The sequence below is a fragment of the Lissotriton vulgaris genome, chromosome 8, assembly GCF_964263255.1.
Source record: "Lissotriton vulgaris chromosome 8, aLisVul1.2, whole genome shotgun sequence".
Lineage (NCBI taxonomy): Eukaryota > Metazoa > Chordata > Amphibia > Caudata > Salamandridae > Lissotriton > Lissotriton vulgaris.
The window spans coordinates 235,498,875-235,519,527 of NC_141696.1; the positions used below are offsets into that span (position 1 = coordinate 235,498,875).

Below are 20,653 nucleotides of genomic sequence, written 5' to 3' on the forward strand. Positions count from 1 at the left end.
AGGCTACAATCTTTCTTAGGAGACCCTGCCTTTCAGGTCTTCGAGGGAGAAGTAGTGTCAAAACGTATGGCTCTCAAATGTGGTGTGCCTCAGGGATCCTCCTTGAGCCCCACGTTATTTAATGTATAAATGAAGCCATTGGCAAAGATAGTCCAACATTTGGCATAAAAATCATCACTTATGCAGACGACACACAACTGTCGTGGCCTTGAATCGCCCAGACAACTCTCTTACGAGTCTAGGCCCTTGCGTAGACCAGGTTGCCAAATGGATGGAGTTCTCTTGCTTAAAGTTGAGACAAGACGGAGCTTATGCTCCTAGACAACTCTCTGAACCCCAACACTGAGTTGCACTGGCCAAACTGCCTTGCCCTGCCCCTCCACCAAAAGGCCAGATCAAAATTCTTGGCATGTGGCTGGATAATTCCTTGACTTTTGGGCACCAAACAACGAAACTGTCGGCAACATGCTACAGCATCATGAGAATGCTTCAGAAAGTCTGACCTTTCCTCCCTTTCCTGGCAAGAAAGATCATGGTCCAGGCGCTGATTCTCTTACACATGGACTATGGAAATGCTCTTTACCTAGGAGCAGCCAAAACCACTATAGCTAGATTCCAGATTATTCAGAACTGTGCAGCACGTTTGCTTATAGACGTCCCTTATCGGTAATCAGCCAAACCTGCTTTGAAATCCTTACACTGGCTTCCGATATTGGAGATAGTCAAATTCAAGGCACTCTGTATTACCCATAAGTAATTCTGGGGAAAGGTCCCAGCAAATAACCATTCCTTAATTATCCCTTACCATCCGACTAGAAGCCTGCGCTCAGCAAACTTGCTGCTTACCACAGTGCCAAAAATAAAAAGAAAGCGAGAAGTGGAGGCCGCTCCTTTTCTTACAATGCGGCTAGGTTGTGGAATACCCTGCCACTCCAAATACAGCAGGAATCTAATCATTTGTCTTTCTGGAAATTACTAAAAACATTGCTTTTTAAAACCACTGGGTAGTAAAGTCACTCTCTTGGTTTGTATCTGCAAACAGCGCTGAGATGCTTTATGGTAGCTACACGCTTTATAAATGTTTTTTTTCATTCTAGTGCCAGTCTCGCAGTTAGACGTATTAATAAATTGATCACCCCCACTGAGGGTTGTCACCTAGATGTAACCGTTATTTCACCGGCATGACCAGTATTTTAATGTCTGAGGAAAATCACCTAAAGCCAGAATCTTTTTCCCCTTAACAGTAAATATAAGAAGAAAGCACTTAAACTGTATTCCAGAGCTACCTTAATGATGTCTGGCAGATAATTAAAGTAATTAAAGACACAAAGGCCATGTTAAAAATGAAAACAGACTTGTATTGAGTTCCTTTAAAGTTTCACCCCTGGGTCTTTGCAGAATCTTAAAACTTGAACAAAGATCAGCGATTTCTTCTGGTAAAGATAGCGCCTCTACTCTTACCTCCGCTCATGATACTTTTGTTAAATTGCTAGGATATGTGTTTGCTTTGCCTTCAATGTTTAGATTTTTTTCCCCACTTTTTTTTAAACAATACAAACATTCGCGAAGGCAGCAGCAGGTAGGCACTGTCTTATTAATAAGGCAAGACCTATTGGCGTTGCCAATGCTGATTGGCTCTGAAAAATCTGGTCACCCTAACTCTGTCATCCTCGCTTTTGCCTTTCAACGTCTTCCCTCCCTAGCTCCCGCCGCTCGATGCTTTCGGAAAGGCATCTACTTCTGTCTGCGGATGAACTTCTGCGGGAAGTGACGTTAGAGCGCGTGTGGCGTGTTCTCTTTCTCAGCTGCAGCGAGCTGCACACCGGCAGGTTCTTTCTGTCATTCTTCGCCCCGGCCCGCACTCACCATGGCCCTGCACGTGCCCAAAGCCCCGGGCTTCGCCCAGATGCTCAAGGACGGAGCTAAAGTAAGTGAGCAGGGGGGAGGACTTTGGATTTTGGTCACCCCTTTCTAGATGTTTCTTGGGCTGCTCCGGTGTCAGGAAGCGTTCAGCTGGTATTCGGGGAGGGAGGCTGCCCTTGGGCTCACGCAGGAGAAGTCCGTATATCCTGAGCTGAGACCGCTGCTTACCCCAGGCGGGCAATGCACACGGCCACGCAGCGAACTGCTGTGGGCCATGCCGGTGCTTTGTCATTCTCCATCATCCTGTGCTCCGTTGTGAAGGCCCTATATGGAGCGAGAGCACTCCCCTCAGTCTCCATCGCCCTTCCTCTGACTGCCCATCTCAATGCTTCAGTCGTAAATTGTTGTGGTGGTGGTTGCCGTGAAACACTGACTGGAGGCTTAATCAAAGGCGGCGTCCTCTGTCGACACATTAGTGGTTCAAATCGCCCGACCCCCATTATTACTAAAAATATTAAACTGAATCGTACACAGAGGCGTTTTTTACTTTGAGAATTTCCGTATTTTAATCAGCCCTAACGCCACACGTTAATTCTTCATAGGATTCTTAATGTCTGCTGCGGTCAGGTTTAAGCTCTATAGGACTTGGGCGTGGTCTTTAAAGCGGTGTCACTTTACGTTAGGTGCTGTTTTAAGGTGGTAGTACGTACCTTATTTTGATATCTAAAGTTGCCACTGATGATCTTACATCAGTGACTATTTACTTATTTATGTAATTTTATATAGCGCGGACTTTATCCAAAGGTATCGGAGCGCTTTACAATAGAACTTAACACGACTCTCAGCTTAATAAATTACTTTTCGATCCTTCATACTATTAGCCAGTTGCATCTCCTATGTCTGCTTCTTCAACTACCTTTGATTTTCCTTCGATGGCCTAATGCACCTGTGATACTGTTGCTCATGGTTTCTTGTATACCTATTCTGTTCACCAGATTTATAAAGTACATTGCTACCCTACCAGTGCTTCCCAGCGCTCTCTGGACTAGCTAGAGTATGAGTACTTAAAGGGACAATGGGGAGAAAATGGGTTTTTAATTTCTTTCTGAAGCTCAGGAATTTTTCGTCCAATCTCAAATTGATAGTTAACGAATTCTAGTGTTTGGAAACAAGAAAAGAGAAGGTGCGGCCTCCACCTCTAGTCCTTCTAACTCTGGTGACATTAAGAAGACCCCAAATTATTGGACCTCGGAGCTCTATTGGCCAAGTTGGGGATGATCAACTGTTGCAGAACCTGTGGTCCCCCTTTATATTTTGCCTGATGTTTTGGTGCAGATTACCTTGCTTGAATTGTACTCTACAGTTAATGGGCAGCCAATGAAGAGATTTGAGAGCTGCTCTAGCTGACTGTGTTTTAGGAATACCTAAAAGTATTCAAGCAGCCGCATTCCGAATCACTTGGAGTTTAGGTTTCGGCTACCGTCCCACTGCGTAAGCAGTGGGTCGGCGGAGCCGAAATCTTTTGTTAGTAGTATGGGGGCCTGAACACGCCCCTCTTCTCCATTGGCTGGCCAGCCATTGGAGGAGAGGAGCGTCACTGAGTTCAGGGCCCGCCTTGACGCGATTCGGGGGCGTTTCCGTGTCTTTTTTTAAGTCACGCCCTCTCCTCTTCCCATTGGCTGGAATTTTACCTTCCAGCCAATGGGAAGGGGAGAGCACGCAAACACGCCCCCGAATCGCGAAACGACCTGTTGCTCTGTTCCAGACTTGCCTCCCGCTGTCCGTGTCCGGCCCCCCTCCCGCTGTTGAGGACTGTACCGTGAGTTATGATGTTGAATTTGGGTCTGAGCAAGTAACCAGTACACCAAGCTTATGCACAGTAATAGTGAAAATGGTTCTGGGTCCATTTTGAAAACAGTAGTAACGGTAACAAATTTCAGGCGTGCACAATGAAGTGGAGCAGGTGGGCGTGTTTTCTCGTAGTCGCCGTTCCATCAAATTGCCGTTGCTGTTATGTACTTTGGCTCGTGAGCTCTGTTTCCCGCCCCCCTCCCCTCCCGCTGTCCGTTCCGCCCCCCCCCCTCCCCGTGTGCCTGTTCCCACCCCCCTCCCCTTTCACTCTCCGTTGCTGTTATGTACTTTGGCTCGTGAGCTCTGTTTCCCGCCCCCCCCTCCCCTTTCACTCTCCGTTGCTGTTATGTACTTTGGCTCGTGAGCTCTGTTTCCAGCTCCCCTTTCACTCTCCGTTGCTTGTTATTTCATGCTTACACCGACAGAACATGCAAAGAATGCATTATAAGAAGGCGACACAGGTCCTGGTAGCCCTGCCGGCTCCTGCTATCCCCTTGGCTACGATGGTGGGCACTTTTCACATCTGCAGCTAGCCGCCTAGCCCCTATATGGACACGGATCTCCGCCACTGATTTAAATGTCCTCCGTGCCGACCTCATCCCTCATCTGATGTACTCGTTCCTTCCAGCTGCGCCCGCACCCCGTGATGTCTTGAGCCACCCCTGAGCAGGTTCACATGCTAGCAACCCCTTTTATCTTTTAAATTGACTTTGGGGATAGGTTTCTTTCAGGTGCAGAATAAACCGCATTGTCTACAGGGCCCCAGGTCTCACTTGCACCGTAATTATTTGCGAAGAGATACCCCATTCAGACTGAACTTTCCAAACACTTGCCTCATCCATCGCATTTTGTTGGAGAGTTTAATCTGGACCCCCCCAAACAAAGGTAAAAACACCTAGGCTCAACCTGGCCGAGCAGCAGAGAGCCAAACAGATCTGTTCATGTATGTGTCACGAGTGTAAGCTGCAGCGAACGGAGCTATACGCTGCTGCATGTGTGCCCCAGGAGAGCAGACAATCATGTCTGCCAAGTCGAAAGAAGACAGAAGGCCAATTGCAGCTATTGCTGTACCCTCCTCCTGCCTCAAATGCCAATTGTGGGGATGAAGGAGGCCACACCACAAGATGCCTCTCATTGCATCAAATCATGCCCCCAGACCAATCTATTGACCCTGGATGGAGGAGAGCAAAATCGTGGCCTAGAACCATTCTTGCCCCTGCCTGTGGAATGTGCAGAACCAGAGTGGTCAGAGCCAACCCATCTGTCAAGAGTACTGGGCCCAGCCAATGGCGAAGACTGGCCCAGCTGAGAGACATCAGCACCACTTCCTGAAGGCTTCGGTTTCTGGGGCCCCCCAGTGGAACATGTGATGCGCGAGGATCTGCCCACAATCCTGAACATATCACGCTGTTCTGAGGTGACCGGACATGCCAGTGCTTTCTTGGAAGGTATCAGGCCTATCTGGCTCTCTTGAAGCTTCAGAGTATGAGAAGACTAGTGAGCATTAAATACAGTGCTCACAAATTGCTGAGCCTGGCCGTGTACTAGATAAGACTTCAGTTGGTTGAGCCACAAATGCACCTGCACTAGCATCCACAGACTTGAGGAAAGAACGGACTAGGGAGACACCACTTTTTGAGATGAAGATGAAATAGAAGGAATCTTGTATGTGCAACTTCAAGCTGAAAAGCCATCACTTTAGCGCACGCATCATGGCACCACCTTGGCATACAACGTAAATCAATACAGATGATATTTTATTCCCCGGCACAAAAGGCTAACAGGATATTAAATGGCACACAACCAGTGCTGGGCATTATGCCCTAATTTTTTTTTTTTTAATTATTTCTCTTGGTATGTGATTTTTCTAAAAGGGAACAGCACAGAAGAAAGAAGTTGTTTCCAGTGTACTGACGATATAGTCGCCTACTGTACACCCAATATTTTGTGGAAGGTCCACTTTTCCCACAGCCACCTGCATGATTTCCTGCTATAGACAAACATATTTCCGGACTGCTGTGGCAGACACTGAAGTAGTTCCTTTGAAACACGAAGGCACCGATTACAAGTGGGTCAGAGTTCCAACCTGTGCGCAAACCCCCGTTTGCAAAGAGTTCAGAATTAGGAGGTGGCTGATATTTAGTGCATTGGGTAATTACCGGATGTGTTAAATAGCTCTCCCTTTGTTGAATTTAGGCGGGGCAAATATGCCACAATTTAGAAGGAAAAAATGTGCATGGTATCCCTCAAACTCGTTATAGGTGCTACTTATTGCACCTAATAAATAACAAACCCCAGAGTATCGTTATTTAACTAAAAGAATAAACAAGCATTTACAATGCAACGGTTTCGCCTTTGGAAAAGTTTGAGCTATTGGCATTGTAAATGACAACATTTTTATTTATGTGTTGGTTTTGAAAACGGATAAATAAATGGCATTGTCATTTACATTGCCAATAGCTCTAACTTTTCCAAAGGCGAAACCGTTGCATTGTAAATGCTTGTTTATGACTGCTATTGGACTGCCCAAGTAAAGGGAGTTGCCATAATCAAGGCCGGAGAGGATCGGCCCTACCCATAAATGTTAATCTTTTACCACATTGCTCCGAAATGAGCCAACATTTTCTTGCAGATCTCTAATATGTGTATTGCGTTTCTATATTTGTCATCCCCCTCAACTTTGAAAATTGTACGTCCTTCTGTCAACATTTTTACTTTAAAAGCATAGAATACTTTAGGTGGTCTAATCCATGACCTCTGTAGACTTTTGTGCATGCGTGAATTGGAAATGAAAGCTTTTTATTAGCTTTTAATTAATTTTTTGGGGCTAGTGGAGCAAATGCAACTTTATCGTTCATAATCATTTACCACTAAACTATAGATGGAGTTTATTGCTTTTGTTGTCATAAACCTGCCAATTGATGAAGCAGAGACAAATATTGCATAGGAGCTTTGGGTGTAGCCCTGTTTAGTTCTTATTTGTGTAGGTAGGAAAAGTTGACATTTCAATTCACCAGTCTAAGTCTGTAGGTGAATCTTTAAACCATGTGACAGTTAAACCTTTTTTTCTTTGTAATACTAGTTTTGTGTGTTCCTTTTATTTTTATTCCCCCCCGCTCCCCAACGATCCTGTTTGTCTCTCAAGCTATACTCTCTGTATGCATTTGTTTCATAGTTAGGTTTTGTATTGGTTGATTAAGATTCTCTTTTTTTTTTTTTCTTCTGTCCACCATCGATACAGATGACCTTTTCTGTTTTCTCTTTAATGGCTTTTAATACTGGACCAACAGTTTACTAGATTTCTCTTTATCTGGCCTTAGCATATCCATTCTTTAGTTCATTTCCCACCTTGTTTTGAAGGAAGGAGTGGGTTGGTGGTGCGTTTTCAAGCGCATATTTGGGAGGGCAGGAAGATTGAGAGATGATTAACAGAGGAATGCGGACTGCAAGCCCCCAAGAAGAGTAGGGGAACAAAGTAAAGTATTTCTTGGTAAGTTTTAGACATGTACTTTGTGGCCGGGTCATCCGACCTGACCCGTATGCCAAGCTGTTTCTCATTAGCAGTAACAGGCGTCTGGTCTGTGTCGTCCAGCTCCCCTCAGAGGACACATGGAGCTCAACCACCCTGGTAAGTGTTACCCAGAACCCTCCCTTCCCGTCCCCCACACCCTAGCGCTTTCCACTGCGCACCCCGAAAAAGCTTCTACGTCACACTTCTGCCAAACAATGCCTCCTTTCTGCAGCCGAAGCTCCGCGTGCCCATAAATCTATAAATTAAACCACCCAAGCCACATTCGGGAATATCTGAAAGTGTACACGTTCGTACTCTCAGACTTCTGCACTGCAGTCACCACAGTCGATCTTTCACATTCGCACCTCCTCTCTGCTTGTGCTTTCTAGCTGACGATTAATAATTTTTAAACACGACCTGCATCGTGAATGTTCATGAGTGCCACTGTTTATTTTGCAGGATCCAATTACCAAGTGAGACCTCGAAGTGCTCAAGAAACACATCCGGGCCTGTAGCGTGTGAGAGGCTGGAGGGCGAGAGTGTCCTACAGTGCTGTGCGGTGACTGCGGCCGGTGCCGGTGTCCGTCCCGAGCAATGCACAGCCAGCAGCACATGGAGTGCAGCGCACCTGCTGCGTGCCATCAGTTCTGTCCTGGTGCCGGAGTCAGAGCTGCGCTGCAGCCGGCGGGCTTTTCTGCAGCCCACTCCCTCAGCTCCCATTGTCCAATCAGTGGGCCTGGGACTAGCACGAAGGCAAGGGGAGTGCTCCGGTTGTTGCCACCCACTGCCATGCCCCTTGCCATTCATATCAGTGGCACGCTGCTCAAGTCTCCTGGGCCGCAGCATAGATACCCCATTTGAAGCCAGGCATTTTCTGCTTTCTTTGACCACTCCTTTCAGGATGACATCACTCTTTCCGCATGTGCTTCGAGGGCGAGCAATATTCCTCTCCCCGGCCGGAACATACGCAGGTCTCTGACCTGATGTGACCTTGTCCCTTGAAGAAAGCGAAACAGAATTTAATTTGTGTTCGACACACGGGCAGTGAGCACTTCATTTGAGGCTGCTGCATTGCATGTGGTGTCTCTCTTGTCTTCCTCCCCGATTCTCGTCCTGAGGCTAGTGGGGCAGCGCCCCATTCGCCCCTATGCACCAGCCGCCACTGCAACCAAAATGTGATAATGCACCTCCAAGAAGGGAGACCAATCTGGCAAACACACACAGCCAGGAGGGACATTGGTCCAGTACACCCCACCATTCCTGAATCCACTCCCCTTCAAAGCCCAATCATCCCTCTAGACAGAACCAAGGACTTGCACATTCCCAGTAGAGGGCCAGAGCTGACGCTCCTCGAGTGGAGGGTGGGGTGCTAGCTGGTAGAGGGACTCACATCTGATCCATTCAAAGTAATGGCCTAATGGAAATTCAAGGAGTGACCCTGGGCATCACCAGTCATAGGCCTAGGTCTAAAGCACCCTCAAGCAGCGACTTAGAACTGGAGCATCCACACCCTGTGGTATGTGGCAAATCATCAAAACGCTGGCACCAATAAATACAGGATATCCTTCCGGATCTGGACTGTATTGTGCCTTCAGCAGGGGACCTGGGAAGGATGACACTGATAAAATAAGCTAGGTTGAGAGAATCCCAATTCAAGGAGCTAGATAAAGATAATGCATGTGCAAAAAGCAGGGGCAGAATAGTTGCCACCACCAAAACCCCTCATCCCCGACAAGGTGCCATCGTCAGCAAGATGGAGTTGCAAAAATATCACCCCTCCAAACAAGGAGGCAGGCCATGGTAATTCACCCACAAGAAGGTAGGATAACCCTCCAGTAAGAAGAAAGGGCTGGATACTCTGAGTCCGAGCCGGATAATGTCTCATCAGGAGCCAGGCTGGACCACCCCTGGCAGGGTGACCTGGCCTGGACATCTCACAGAAAAGACCCGGGGCAAGAGCATCATCAACCAAGGTCAAGATCAGCAGCTTTGTCTGAGTGCTGCTGCTGCAGCAGTCTCCAGTGGGGGGCCAGATCTGAAGCAAGCAGGACCCCAGAGCTCGAGGTACTTCTCCCACCCCAGGGGCATAAGGGTGAAGTACCCCAGCTATGGGCCCACGGCTGGGGCATGTCACAGCAATGGAACACTCTCAACGGGAGCTCAGGACACCTATGTCAGAGCCCTGTGGCTACAGGAGCCGCCCCCGACTGGGTACTCTATATCTGCGCCTACAGCCCCCAGTGCAGCTCTACTTACCCCCACCGTACCACAGCACTTCCCGTCAAAGCAAGTCAGCAGCTGATCCGAGAGGCGGGGCCAGGGAAGGCGGAGACGTGGCATCTTGCGCATCTCCAGGGGCACAGGCTTTATCATTGAAATGGGACATTCCACCTTTGGACACTGGGCAAGCTGGCGGCCATCTTTAAACAGTGTCATTTGTAGTGAATGACAAGCGGAATATTGAAGATATCATGATGTTATAATTTATCAGATACCTTAAAAAGTAATATATTTTAGTATCATAAGAAAGGTGATGATTGTTGCAATATTTCCATCTCAGTATGTCACTTAATTACAAACCTATTATAACCAGTATCGCACAATGGAGTAGTTGTATTATTTTGACAACGTTGTAAATTAGCAACGCAGATACAAGACCCTGTAAATGTGACCGTCGTTCGTTTCAAGCCCAAGATGGAGCCAGAAAAATATTTCTATAGCGATTATGTGACAACTTTTACGACTGCCTGGGCGTGTTAAGGCAGGACGAGCGTTCTCAGAGCGCCCAATGAGAGGGGGGACTGGGGTGTGCAAGGCAGCGTGACAAAGCTTCTGATAAGAGAGTTCGTCACAACAGCCGTAATGCAGGCGACCGAGTCCACGGGGGCCGTCCAGAAAGGCGGCAACTGAAAACCCTCCTTTTCAATGGAAAGCCAGTGTTTAACATAAACGTTGACACTACCCAATGAAAATGAGGGGCGTGGCTTTGAGTCCCCTTCTTGAAACTTGCTTGATGACTATAGCTCTCAAAGGCGAGGAGCGCATGTGCACTCCAACACCAGGCGAGACCTAAAAACTGGTCTATAGTCCATGGCCCATGTCCCTCTTGTTACTTCCGCCTAAAAAACCCTCGTTAAAAATAAACTTGGATCGGTAACAAAAATGGCCATGTCCTTTTGTAACAGCATGCACATACAAAGTGATGCTGCTGGCTGTGTAAAAGCTCTATTTTTGATTTATTATTCTCATCAGTGTGGCACAACATCTCGGATGCTGTGCCACCAATTGGCTTTGGCAATGTTTATTTAAATTGCCATTTAAGGTGCTATCACTGGACACATACTCAGTAACTTATTGTTTGAAGTGAACCAGAAGTAGACGGAAACAAACATTTTGTTCAAAACAACTTTCTATATAGACACTATGCACTTCTGTTCCCTTTTACTACAAAGATTTATTTCCTACATTTTTAGCAGTTTTGTATAGCATAGATAAGACCCAATGGCTCGCAAATTGCTTTATATTAGTAAATACATGTAATAAAATAATACATATATATCTAATGCAGTGAAATGTCATTTAAAACAGTTACCATGGGTAGATAGTGCATGCTTTGCGAATGGTATACAATAGTCATTTTGCAATGTATCAACCATTCAAAAACCTACTGCAAGAACAAAACGCTTTTCGTCAATTCAAAGTGTTGATGAAATGGTGGAATTTTCAGGTTTTTTTTTATTGCCTGTTGGGGTGGCATTGCTCTAATGTCCCATCAGTTTTCACCGGGTGCGCACCTCTAAGGAGGATTATTTTATAGGTTCTGCTTAAGTCTGGTGTTTCAAAGCATTCATGGACACTGCTCCAACTGATGCATACACAGAGATAAAGACTTCACTTCAGCGCTTCAGAGTTCTGTCTTCTATTCCCACTGCACAAATGCTTCATTGATATTATACAAACCACAATTCAACCAAATGAGCATACATCTGCTGCGGACGACTAATGAGTGTTTCATTAAAGAGGAATAGAATTGCAGAATGTTGCAGACATCCAAATTAAGCAAGTTTCATTTTGTGAAAGTTTTTATTGTTTTGAAGTCTTTTGACAATTATGCTACACTACATTTCGAAAGAGCCTTAATTTCTTACTCTATAGACCTCATACCTGCATCATCTAAGCTAGAGCTAGGCATTGAATACTGCCCCCAAAAGTTTGTATTGAAACATTCTTAAAAGATTTAGAGCATGTTGTTGACGTCTAAAAGTAAAATGCAGAATGTTCGTTTTGCCCTTTTTCCCCATCTCTACGCAGGTATTCCTCAAAAGTGACCAACCTTTTCAGATCTTTGTTTCTGTGCAAAGAACTTTAACAGGAGGAATCTGTCTCTGCGGGATGAGCTAATAAACGTTTTGACTTTTGTTGTCTTCTTCAACTAGTACTTTTTTGTGTTCACGTATTTAGTGCATAGCTAAGAGAATTTTTTTAAGAAGTCAACCTGTTACTTAAGCCCCTATGTGCGGCACGCATTGCATCCTATCAGAATGGGCAGGGAGTCCCTCTGGTGTGAACAAGGTCAAAGAATGGAGCTGGTGGCTGCATCAGGCACCTTCCATTCCTCAGGCCCCATACAGCTGGGCGGGTGGGAGAAGGGCAGAAAGTCCAGTACGCACCTGGGAAATTATTATTTTTTTTGTCTTTCTAAAAAGTGGTGTGGGTTCAATCCATCGCCAGCTCCCCTCTTCCCCCCCCCCCCCCCCTCCCCCCGGGTCAGGGGGTGGTCTGCCATGCTTTGAAGACCTTCCCACCGAACAATTTCCCAGACAGTTTTTCTGTCCCCCCTGAGGGGTTTCCATTTTAATGGAACTGGGTGTAGGATCCACCTCTCTGACATTTGTACCTCCTTTACAGCATGTGAGACCCTTTCTGCAGTTTTGGGGGCTTTAGCTTCAGTCTTCCTTCCCTGGGGGCAGTAAGACCACTAGACACAAAGGAAGGTGTAAAAAAAAAACCACATAAATAATCTGGATGGGGGCAGGCACCAGATCGCGCACACCGCAATGGTGTAGGGAGACTTACTCCTCTGTGCCTGTCCAGTGGTCAAAATTATGATCAAAGACCGATCAATATCCTCTAATTTTCCCTCTGGATAGTTCCATTCTTTGGGCTGAGGGATGAGGGGCAATGTTGGCCATTTCTGACAAAGGCAGAGGGCAATCCAGTGTGGTTTGATGTGGACCCTGGCACATTTTGTCTCCCTGAATGTCCTACGAATGTCAAATCTATGCCCCAAAAAAATCTTCTCATCTTCCATGGGAGGTGGTTGCAGTATTCGGAGCCAGGGTGAGCTGGCACCTGGGAAATCCTATCAGTCCTGGGCATTACTGAAAACTAGAGGTTCCGGAGAATCCAGTCTAATTTGTCTTGCCTAGATCTAAATGTTTTCCTACCAAGAATACTCATTAAGTGTCAACGTGTGAATCAGAAAACACAGTATCTCACATTTGTTTCATATATTAGGAGCGTCCAGCCAATGGCAAAAGTCCTAAGTAACTGCATTCCTACTTTCTCGTGAGAAAAACATTACCCCATTGTATTGCTGGGCCTAAATCAAGCTTCTCCAACTAGTGGCTTGTGAGATACTGGTAGTTCGCCAGCTACCTCTAAGTAGCTCTCCTTTGTGCAGTTCAACCTACTAAGTTAGAAGCTTTTTCTTGACTGAATTAAGAAATATATGATGAGTGTTTTTTCAAGACGAAAAGGTATGCATTTTCAGAATTCATAAACTGACATTTAGGGAAAAATGGTTCAATTTCCCAAATATTTTTAAATTTGATGTTTTAAGTGATAAATCCTGTGGCATTGTTCATACATAACCGATTCAGTTAGCTGGCTGTCAGTGGGATTGAGTTATCTATTACCCATGTAGAGGCATTTGAAATTGTCAAAACCTTTTTACCTTATGATTGGAAACCCAGCTTGATGCACTGACATAACCACTGCTAGTCCTTTTGCATTTGATGTAATCTTGTCTTGTGTTGTCACTATTACAGCACTAATAATATTAGTGGTTCTTGGTGATTTCATTGAAAACAAGCATTTACAATGCAATAGGTCTCTCAATGACATTGTTTTGAGCTATTGACATTGAAAATGTTGTTGTTTTTTTGTTAACCTTCGTGAAGGTTGGTTATTTAAATCACGTTTCCTTATTTCTATGATTTATGCTCTTGTTCTTGTGTCCTGCTGGTTCCCTGGTGTTTGTTTGATTCTTACAGATACAGTATGGATTCCTTAACCATAAGTAGGTGCGCTGCTCTAGGCTGATAACATTCTGAGCTCTGCAGCACCCAACTAGCAGTCAAGCAAGTTTGGATGGGTTCGATAACTTAAGGATGTAGTTAGATAATCAAAATGAATCAACACAAGCACTTTACGTGCAGTGTAGCCTGCAATGCTTGTTGCACTTGACGTAAGGCGTTCTTAACAAGTAAGAAGTGGAGTACCCTCACTGGACAGTACATAGAGTATGCTCAGCAACCAGCACCTTTACAAGGTAGGGTTTCAAAGCCACCAACCGCACTTCTGCGCCTTACAGTACTAACTTGTCCACCTAAAACAATTTAGCACCAGGGTGGTTTTAAATCGGCTTAAAAACTGAAAGTGACAGACCTATCCCAGCTGTGGGCGCAAGTTTTGGGGAACCGCAAACGGCTAAGTGGTCAAACAACGCTTGTGGATGAGTTTCAGTAGGTTTGTGGTACCCCCTCCACACACTGCAGTGTGTGCACAGTCCAATATCCCACTCCACCACGTGCCCTGAAAGCTGGTACAGTCCACAAGTTGTTGGAGCTAAATTAGTGTTTCACCAGTGCCTCCTGCCAACAATCGTATGCAAAAGATGCCCCCAGAAGTCCACTTGCAAATGACAATCCATTCATTAGCGTATCCTACATCCAATTAACGCAGTGTAAAAAACAAACTCATTTGGGCCTTAGTGTTTACCCACATATATGCATTTTTCTTCACTAATTATGGCCGCCACAGCTGAAGCTTATAAAGCGGAGGCTTGCGACGACGGAATGGAGACAGGAGATGTGCACACCGTGTGGCTGTAGTGCGCATTCACGACCTCCATTCGCCCTGCGCATGCCCATCTCTTATCTCCTTTCCGAGGCAAGTCGACGACAATAGATCTCGCTGGCGACAGCGCTTTCGCACTGCGTCGACGCGCTGACTGCACCTGCGTTGCCAAGCGAGACCCCTTGCCTAAACTGGAACTGACCAAAACAATTTGCAAACTATATTGACTTCATGTGGTCCTTCTTTTGACTAATTTTAGCTCAGTACAGTAGACCCACCTAGAAAAGTGGGGTACTGTTAGAGAATATATGATAGTTCCAGAATTTTCTGTCTGAAAATTTGGTAGTTTGATGTTTGCAGCGCTTTCTCGGTAAGGAAAAGTGTGACTCCCATAGACCAACCATTGATCATCCCTTTTCTGCATAGGAACAGCTACCCCATTCTGTTGATACAATGTCCAAGAATCAACATGAATATCACAGGGGCATATCTGCTCATGCAGTATGTTCACGCACATAATAAAATGCACCCTGCCTTGGGGCTGTATGGTCTGCTGCAGGGGGACTTACCTATATTGCATGCAGCGTCTGCAGGCATGGCTCACAGGATTTGTGCCATGTTGTGTTTACACTTTACTCTGCACCATGTCACACAACCTGCAATGGCAGTTTGCATGAGTGTGGTGTTTGGTCCCTTAGGGTGGTATATACTGCAGCTCTTAGAGACCCTCTTTAGTCTCCCTGCCAAATGTACCAGGGGTACCATTTACTAGGGACAAACAAGGGGATCTAAAGATATTGCCAATTAGGGGAACGTTATATCATTTTAGGGAAAGCGATATGCACTTCTGCCAAAATTGCATCAAATACCAGGCAAAAAGTGGGGGTGGCCGTCAAAACGGGGCACTTTCCGACACATTCAAAATAGTTTGCTAGTTTTTTTTCCACTTATTGATGGTTTCAAAAAGGCTTTTTACATGTTGCTTTAACTTCAACACTGCCCTGCTTATTTGTTAAACAATATATTTATTTTTCTTGTCTCTATAGCATTATTCAGGATTGGAGGAAGCAGTCTATCGTAATATTACAGCTTGTAAAGAACTTGCCCAGACAACTCGGACTGCCTACGGGCCAAATGGTATGTTAATCCTTCATTAACCACCGTCTGGAAAGCCAATAGGTCTCCCCTACCGTAGCTATTTACTTTCTAAACGTTTTTTTGCCATGTTATACATCAGTGCAACACGAAGAGAGGAGGGATGTGTGGGAGAGGCAAGAACTGCAGTGCGTTGGAGGGAGGGGCTGGGAGCAAGCACACAGATCACAGAGGTTCTGGGGCAAGCAGAGGGACAGTGGGTGGTGGTAGTGAAGTTCTGGGGCAAGCAGACAGACAACAGAGGGTGGTAGGGTATGTGAGCATACAGGAGAGGGATGCGGCAAGCACAAGGGAGACCTTAAAAACAAAGGAAGCATGCAAGCAATAGGAATAATGCGGGTGTAGATAGGAGCATGCAAGACAAAGAACGAGCCCTTGGGGGAGAGAGAGAAAAGAATGTAAAGAAAGCAGGCACCCAGATGACTGTTGGGGCAATCAACAGGAAGAATGAGGCTTTTGGGGAGAAAATGAAAGGAAAAATACAAAGGAAATGAGAATTGAGGAGCCTGATGGGGGCAATCGAGAAGGAAGCTTACGTGGTCATGGAGGGAACAGATGGGGACATGGAACATCAAGGCAGAAAGAAGCATATGGGCGCGAGAAGGTAACATGAGTGCATGTGAGGGGCAAAAGCATCAACTGAGCGCAGGGAGTACGAGGTAAACATGTAGCAAACATATGCACTTGAACAGTGTGTGCCCACAAAAAAAGTATCTCCACATTGCAAGCAGTTTAAAAGACACAAATTTTAACCTTGCTCTAAGGGAGGGTCAAATGCAAGAAGAGGACATGACGTTTGCACACTAACAAATCATAATCAAGCAAATGTAGCCAGCCAATGGTAAGCAATGGGTGGGCTCTAAGCCCATTGTAAGCTAACTAAACGTCTCACAAGCTACAGCACGTGCACTATCTCGGGCAAGACCTAAAAATGGCAGTTGAGATGTTGTACTGTTCTGTACTTTTGATATTTTCTGTTGCACTACTATTGTTGTAGACCATTTCATTTTAAATATGTGTTGCATAGCTCAAACTGTTCTTATTTCTTTATATATTGTACTATATTGGCATCTTGGTGTATTTTTTAACCTGCTGAAGATGTATAATCTTTAGTGGACTTTGTACTAAAGTTCCCAGGTAAGTTACTGTTGGGTAGTTGAGTGTTGAGAAGATGATTGATCTATGGCTACTGAACAATGATGGCTCTTTGTACCTGTTTCTCCACTCGCATCATTAACTGTTGATCCACATTTCATCCATGATCACAATAACACCTGTGACCTCCTGTCTAGACATTACATTTTGTGCACGTTAGCAGTTAAAACAGCAAAATGTTGGATGAGAGTCAAAATATCTAGCTGTTTGTTTGCCATAATTATGGACCCCAATCCCCCTCTGTGACCCTCCCCAAACAACAAGGCTCTGTGCGTATAAAAATGGGATACTGTCTGTTAGACCTGTCTGCCCCTGTGAGTTCCCTCACAATTATTATTTATTTTGTCACCCTTGACCTCCTCATGTTTCACTTACTTTTATTATTCACCAGGAATTTTTAATGTTGACAGAGGGGCTAGGTGTTCCTTGACGTTATTCTTTTTCCTTCCTTTGTGAGGCCTAGCCTCCCTCATCAAAATTGAGAGAACCTTGAGACCTAAAATGGTGTCCAGCAACTGCCATAACGGACACTTCAGTGAGAAAAACCCATTGGACTGTATAGGGAAAGTTCTGGAACCCTCTAGCAGGTTCGAGTGGTCTGAGGCCAGGTTATAAAAAGGCCAGTGGCCAGGGCGGCCATTTGTAGAGAGGTGACTAGGAGTGACCTGAGAGCAGTTGGAGTTCAGGCTGTGGCGCTAGAGGGCTAGGACGCACAGAGGGTTGACTTCCTTTCAGAGGGTTTGCTGCCTTACTGCTGCCACCGACCCGCTAACCAGGGACCTGGCCCTACTGACTTGCACTCGTTTAAGTTGGACATAAGGTCCACGCGAGTTACTAAAATCCACTCCCTAACTCGAGGGTAATCTCACAAGTCTACTGGTGAAACTGCCGGTACCCGATAGAGACAGCGAGCCCCGAGATCTGAGGAAGTTTTACAACCCTCATCAAGACTGAGAACCTCCCATTCCAAAACTCCCGTAGTGTTCACTAACCTCTTGCTCATGCTGAGAGGCGCTGTCCCGACAAGGTCTGCCCATGTTGTGAGCCTGAGTGAGGAGCGGGATTAAGAAGTAAGGGAGAGATTGGTAGCCCAGTCTTGCGCAGGACTTAGAGCGAGGGAGACACTACCTCCAGGAGGGAGGGGCAGAGCAACAGCGGAGTGTATCCTGCTAGCGGGCGGGTCCGGAGGAGCGCCTGTCAGCGTCCTGAGGTAGACGGTGCCGCTGCAGAGTAAACACTAATCTCCCGCGCAGAGGCGGAAGTGCGGGACTACGGCGAGCCTCGCTGCGGCACCGCTGAGAAGAGCTGAGGTGAGGTGCAGTCAGCGCGTCGACAGCGAGAGCGTCCTCCCCTTCCCCAAGGCCTTGTGAAGAAGCGGTTTGGCATGAAAGGGGAGTGGACGCGGATCAGCAGCGCTGGTGTCAGCGACCGGTGAACTGGAGCTTTCAGACTCTCTGACCACAAGTAAGCAAGCAGGGAACCGGGGCCGGCGAGGGACGGGAAGCCTGCGCCACGGTTCCTGGTGGGTAAACCAGGCCAGGGGATTCTGTGCAGCAGGGAGTTCACCAGCGAGTGTTAAGCTGGACCAAGCGTAAAAGACCCTGTGACATTGAAAACTTGAACGAACAAGGGCAACCACTGGCTGGTCAATAACGTGATTCAGGGAAGCCATTGGGAGGGGGAAACCCTCGTGAACAAGAAGAAGGTGGGGGGAAAACGGAAGTGTAAAGGTTGGCATTTTTCTGGGTAACCAGATCGGTTAACTCAGCCGAGTAAGCTAGACAGAAGTCCCCAAGTAACCTGATGCCAGTTTATGCTGCCCTGCCTATGTGGGAAATGTTATTGCTAGTGTACAGTATTTAAACACTCTGAGAATATCTGTGTGGTAAACAACTGGTGTAAGTGACATCCCAGTGAAATTGGGGAACCATAATCTACTGAGTTAAGCTAAGGAATTTAAAACCTGAAGGAACCGGAGTCTTTCTTTAGACTAGCTGGAATCCCATAAAGCGGTGTTGAAAAGTATTGTTTCACAAACTGTCAGTAATGTGTTGAATAATTGATGCTATACAAGAATTGTGCATACGCTGATAAACAAAGTCGGAGCTGTGTAATGAACAGAAATTTGATACTGCTAAGATACATAGAAATTTTTATAAAGCAGTCCATATTTTTCTAAATTGGTGTGGCGTCATTTATTTTAGTGGTAAGTCATTGAGTTACTGTGAGTGGGTTCTGTAAGTACTACACAAAAGCCTTGGAGGTTAGCTGTTTCCCCTCTGTGCCAGGCTACCCTATGTAGTCTAGGATTCCCTAGGTCTAACACTGTCAAATTGTTCTCTAGAGATGGGTGGACATATAGCTGGATAATTATTGTAAATGTGATAAAGCTGATAAAGAAATACTGTAACAAATGCAAAATGGAGGAGGAGCCAAGATGGCGACCTGAACGGACACTCGATTCCCGGCTCCGCTGGCCAGTGCGCTTTGCACCCACATCCTGTTCGCTTATCCGGGATACAACAGCCGCGGATGGTAGCCACGATCGCGCTGATGCACTGGGTGTTTTCCCGGTGTCCCTGCCTGCCGGATTCCCGTAGATAGCGCCGTGCCGGGTGTCGGGCTCCATGGCCGCGCTCTGAGACCGGCGCCGCCCCTGGCTATCGCGGACCCTCAGGACGGCTGCCGCCTGCTGTGACCCTGGGACTGCGATCGTCCCTGCTTATTGGAGCCGGTGCTGAGACTTGGGATGGAGTTCTATAGCGACACTCAACGGCCCCGTCTCGGTGGGTCGAAGTGTTGGTGAGCGGTGTTTGCTTCAGTTCTCGCTCCCTTGGCTGACGCTGCAACTGGCCCGCGGCGGCCATTGGGAGGGTCGCCCTACGACTTGTCCGCCCGGCTCCTGAGACTAGCCCCGAGTTCCCTGGGTCCACTGTGGCTTCCTCCCGATGTGACGCCCCCCCTTCTTACTGGATGTCCGGGATGGCGGCTGCCTCTTCCACAGCGCCGATGGCTGACTCGCCTGCTGGCAGTACCTCACCGATCGATGGTGACCTGAGGGCGCCATTACAACACCCGCCGAGTACGAAGAGGCAGCCCAAGGCTCAGAGGGAGCTGACATGCCGGGATATTGTGGATGCACTCGCTGAACTCAGGATGGAAATGCGGACACTTTCTGGGCGGTTTGGGGACCGGATAGACGGAGCGGTGCAACGGCTGAAACGGGACTGTTTGGCTGACCCCTGGCACGGTACGAAATCGACCTCCCCAGCTGACATGGGCACGGTGGATACTGGGGCGCCGGCCGCTGCCGGTGAGGTGACGACTGCTTCCCGGAGCTGCGATTCCGGCGCAAGACGGCTTGGTGACTTTGACGGAGATACAAGGTTGCAGTTCTCCACGGAACCTGAAACAATGTTTCTGGGACTGATGCTGAGCTCCCGGCCCTCACTGCCGCTACATCCCCCTGCGGTCATTGCCTCCCGAGTGCCCTTTCTCCAGTTTTGGCTCGAATCTCGATTTTGGTATTCGGGGTTACTTTCTCTGATTGTTTGCTACTCGGCAGCCGCTGCTGGACGTCCATTTTGCCTCTTCTTCCCTCCTCCTCATCGGCGGCGGCCATTTTGCCTTCAGGTACTTTGTGGAGCTGGCTTCCCTCGATTGCCGAGTCTGAAGAGACGCTTACGCTCTGGCCAGGGCTGATTTGCTGTCAATTGTGACCGGGACTGGAAGGTTTGCGGGGACTCGGAACGGAATATCGTGATTCTATGCTGCAATGTGCGAATTACTAGGCCTCGCCCCATTTAATATTGTACTACGATAATAACTGCTTATTAGAATTACCGGGGCGGTGGTGAATTGTAAGGCGGGATTGTTCAGTAATGTTGGTGACTGGCCTTTACTAAATGTGCTGGATACAGTGACGGGTGGTGATGGGTTGGGACTGATTCGGTTCCCCTTGCCTACTTCCTTAGAGTTGCTTTTCCTCTCCTGCATGACGCTGGTTGTATATTCCGCAAGGTGCTAAGGTTGAAGGTG

General features: G+C 46.9%; 1 protein-coding gene across 2 annotated transcripts in view; it reads left to right on the forward strand.

Moving 5' to 3' along the window:
• Positions 1 to 1,747: 1,747 nt before the first annotated feature.
• CCT8 (chaperonin containing TCP1 subunit 8) overlaps positions 1,748 to 20,653 on the forward strand; it is a 77,384-nt gene continuing 58,478 nt past the window's right edge. For both annotated transcript variants that reach the window (XM_086934017.1, XM_086934018.1), the window contains exons 1-2: positions 1,748 to 1,927; positions 15,352 to 15,442. In XM_086934017.1, coding sequence (XP_086790143.1) covers positions 1,868 to 1,927; positions 15,352 to 15,442 — 151 coding nt within the window. In that variant the 5' untranslated portion in view covers positions 1,748 to 1,867. The remainder of the gene's footprint in view (positions 1,928 to 15,351; positions 15,443 to 20,653) is intronic.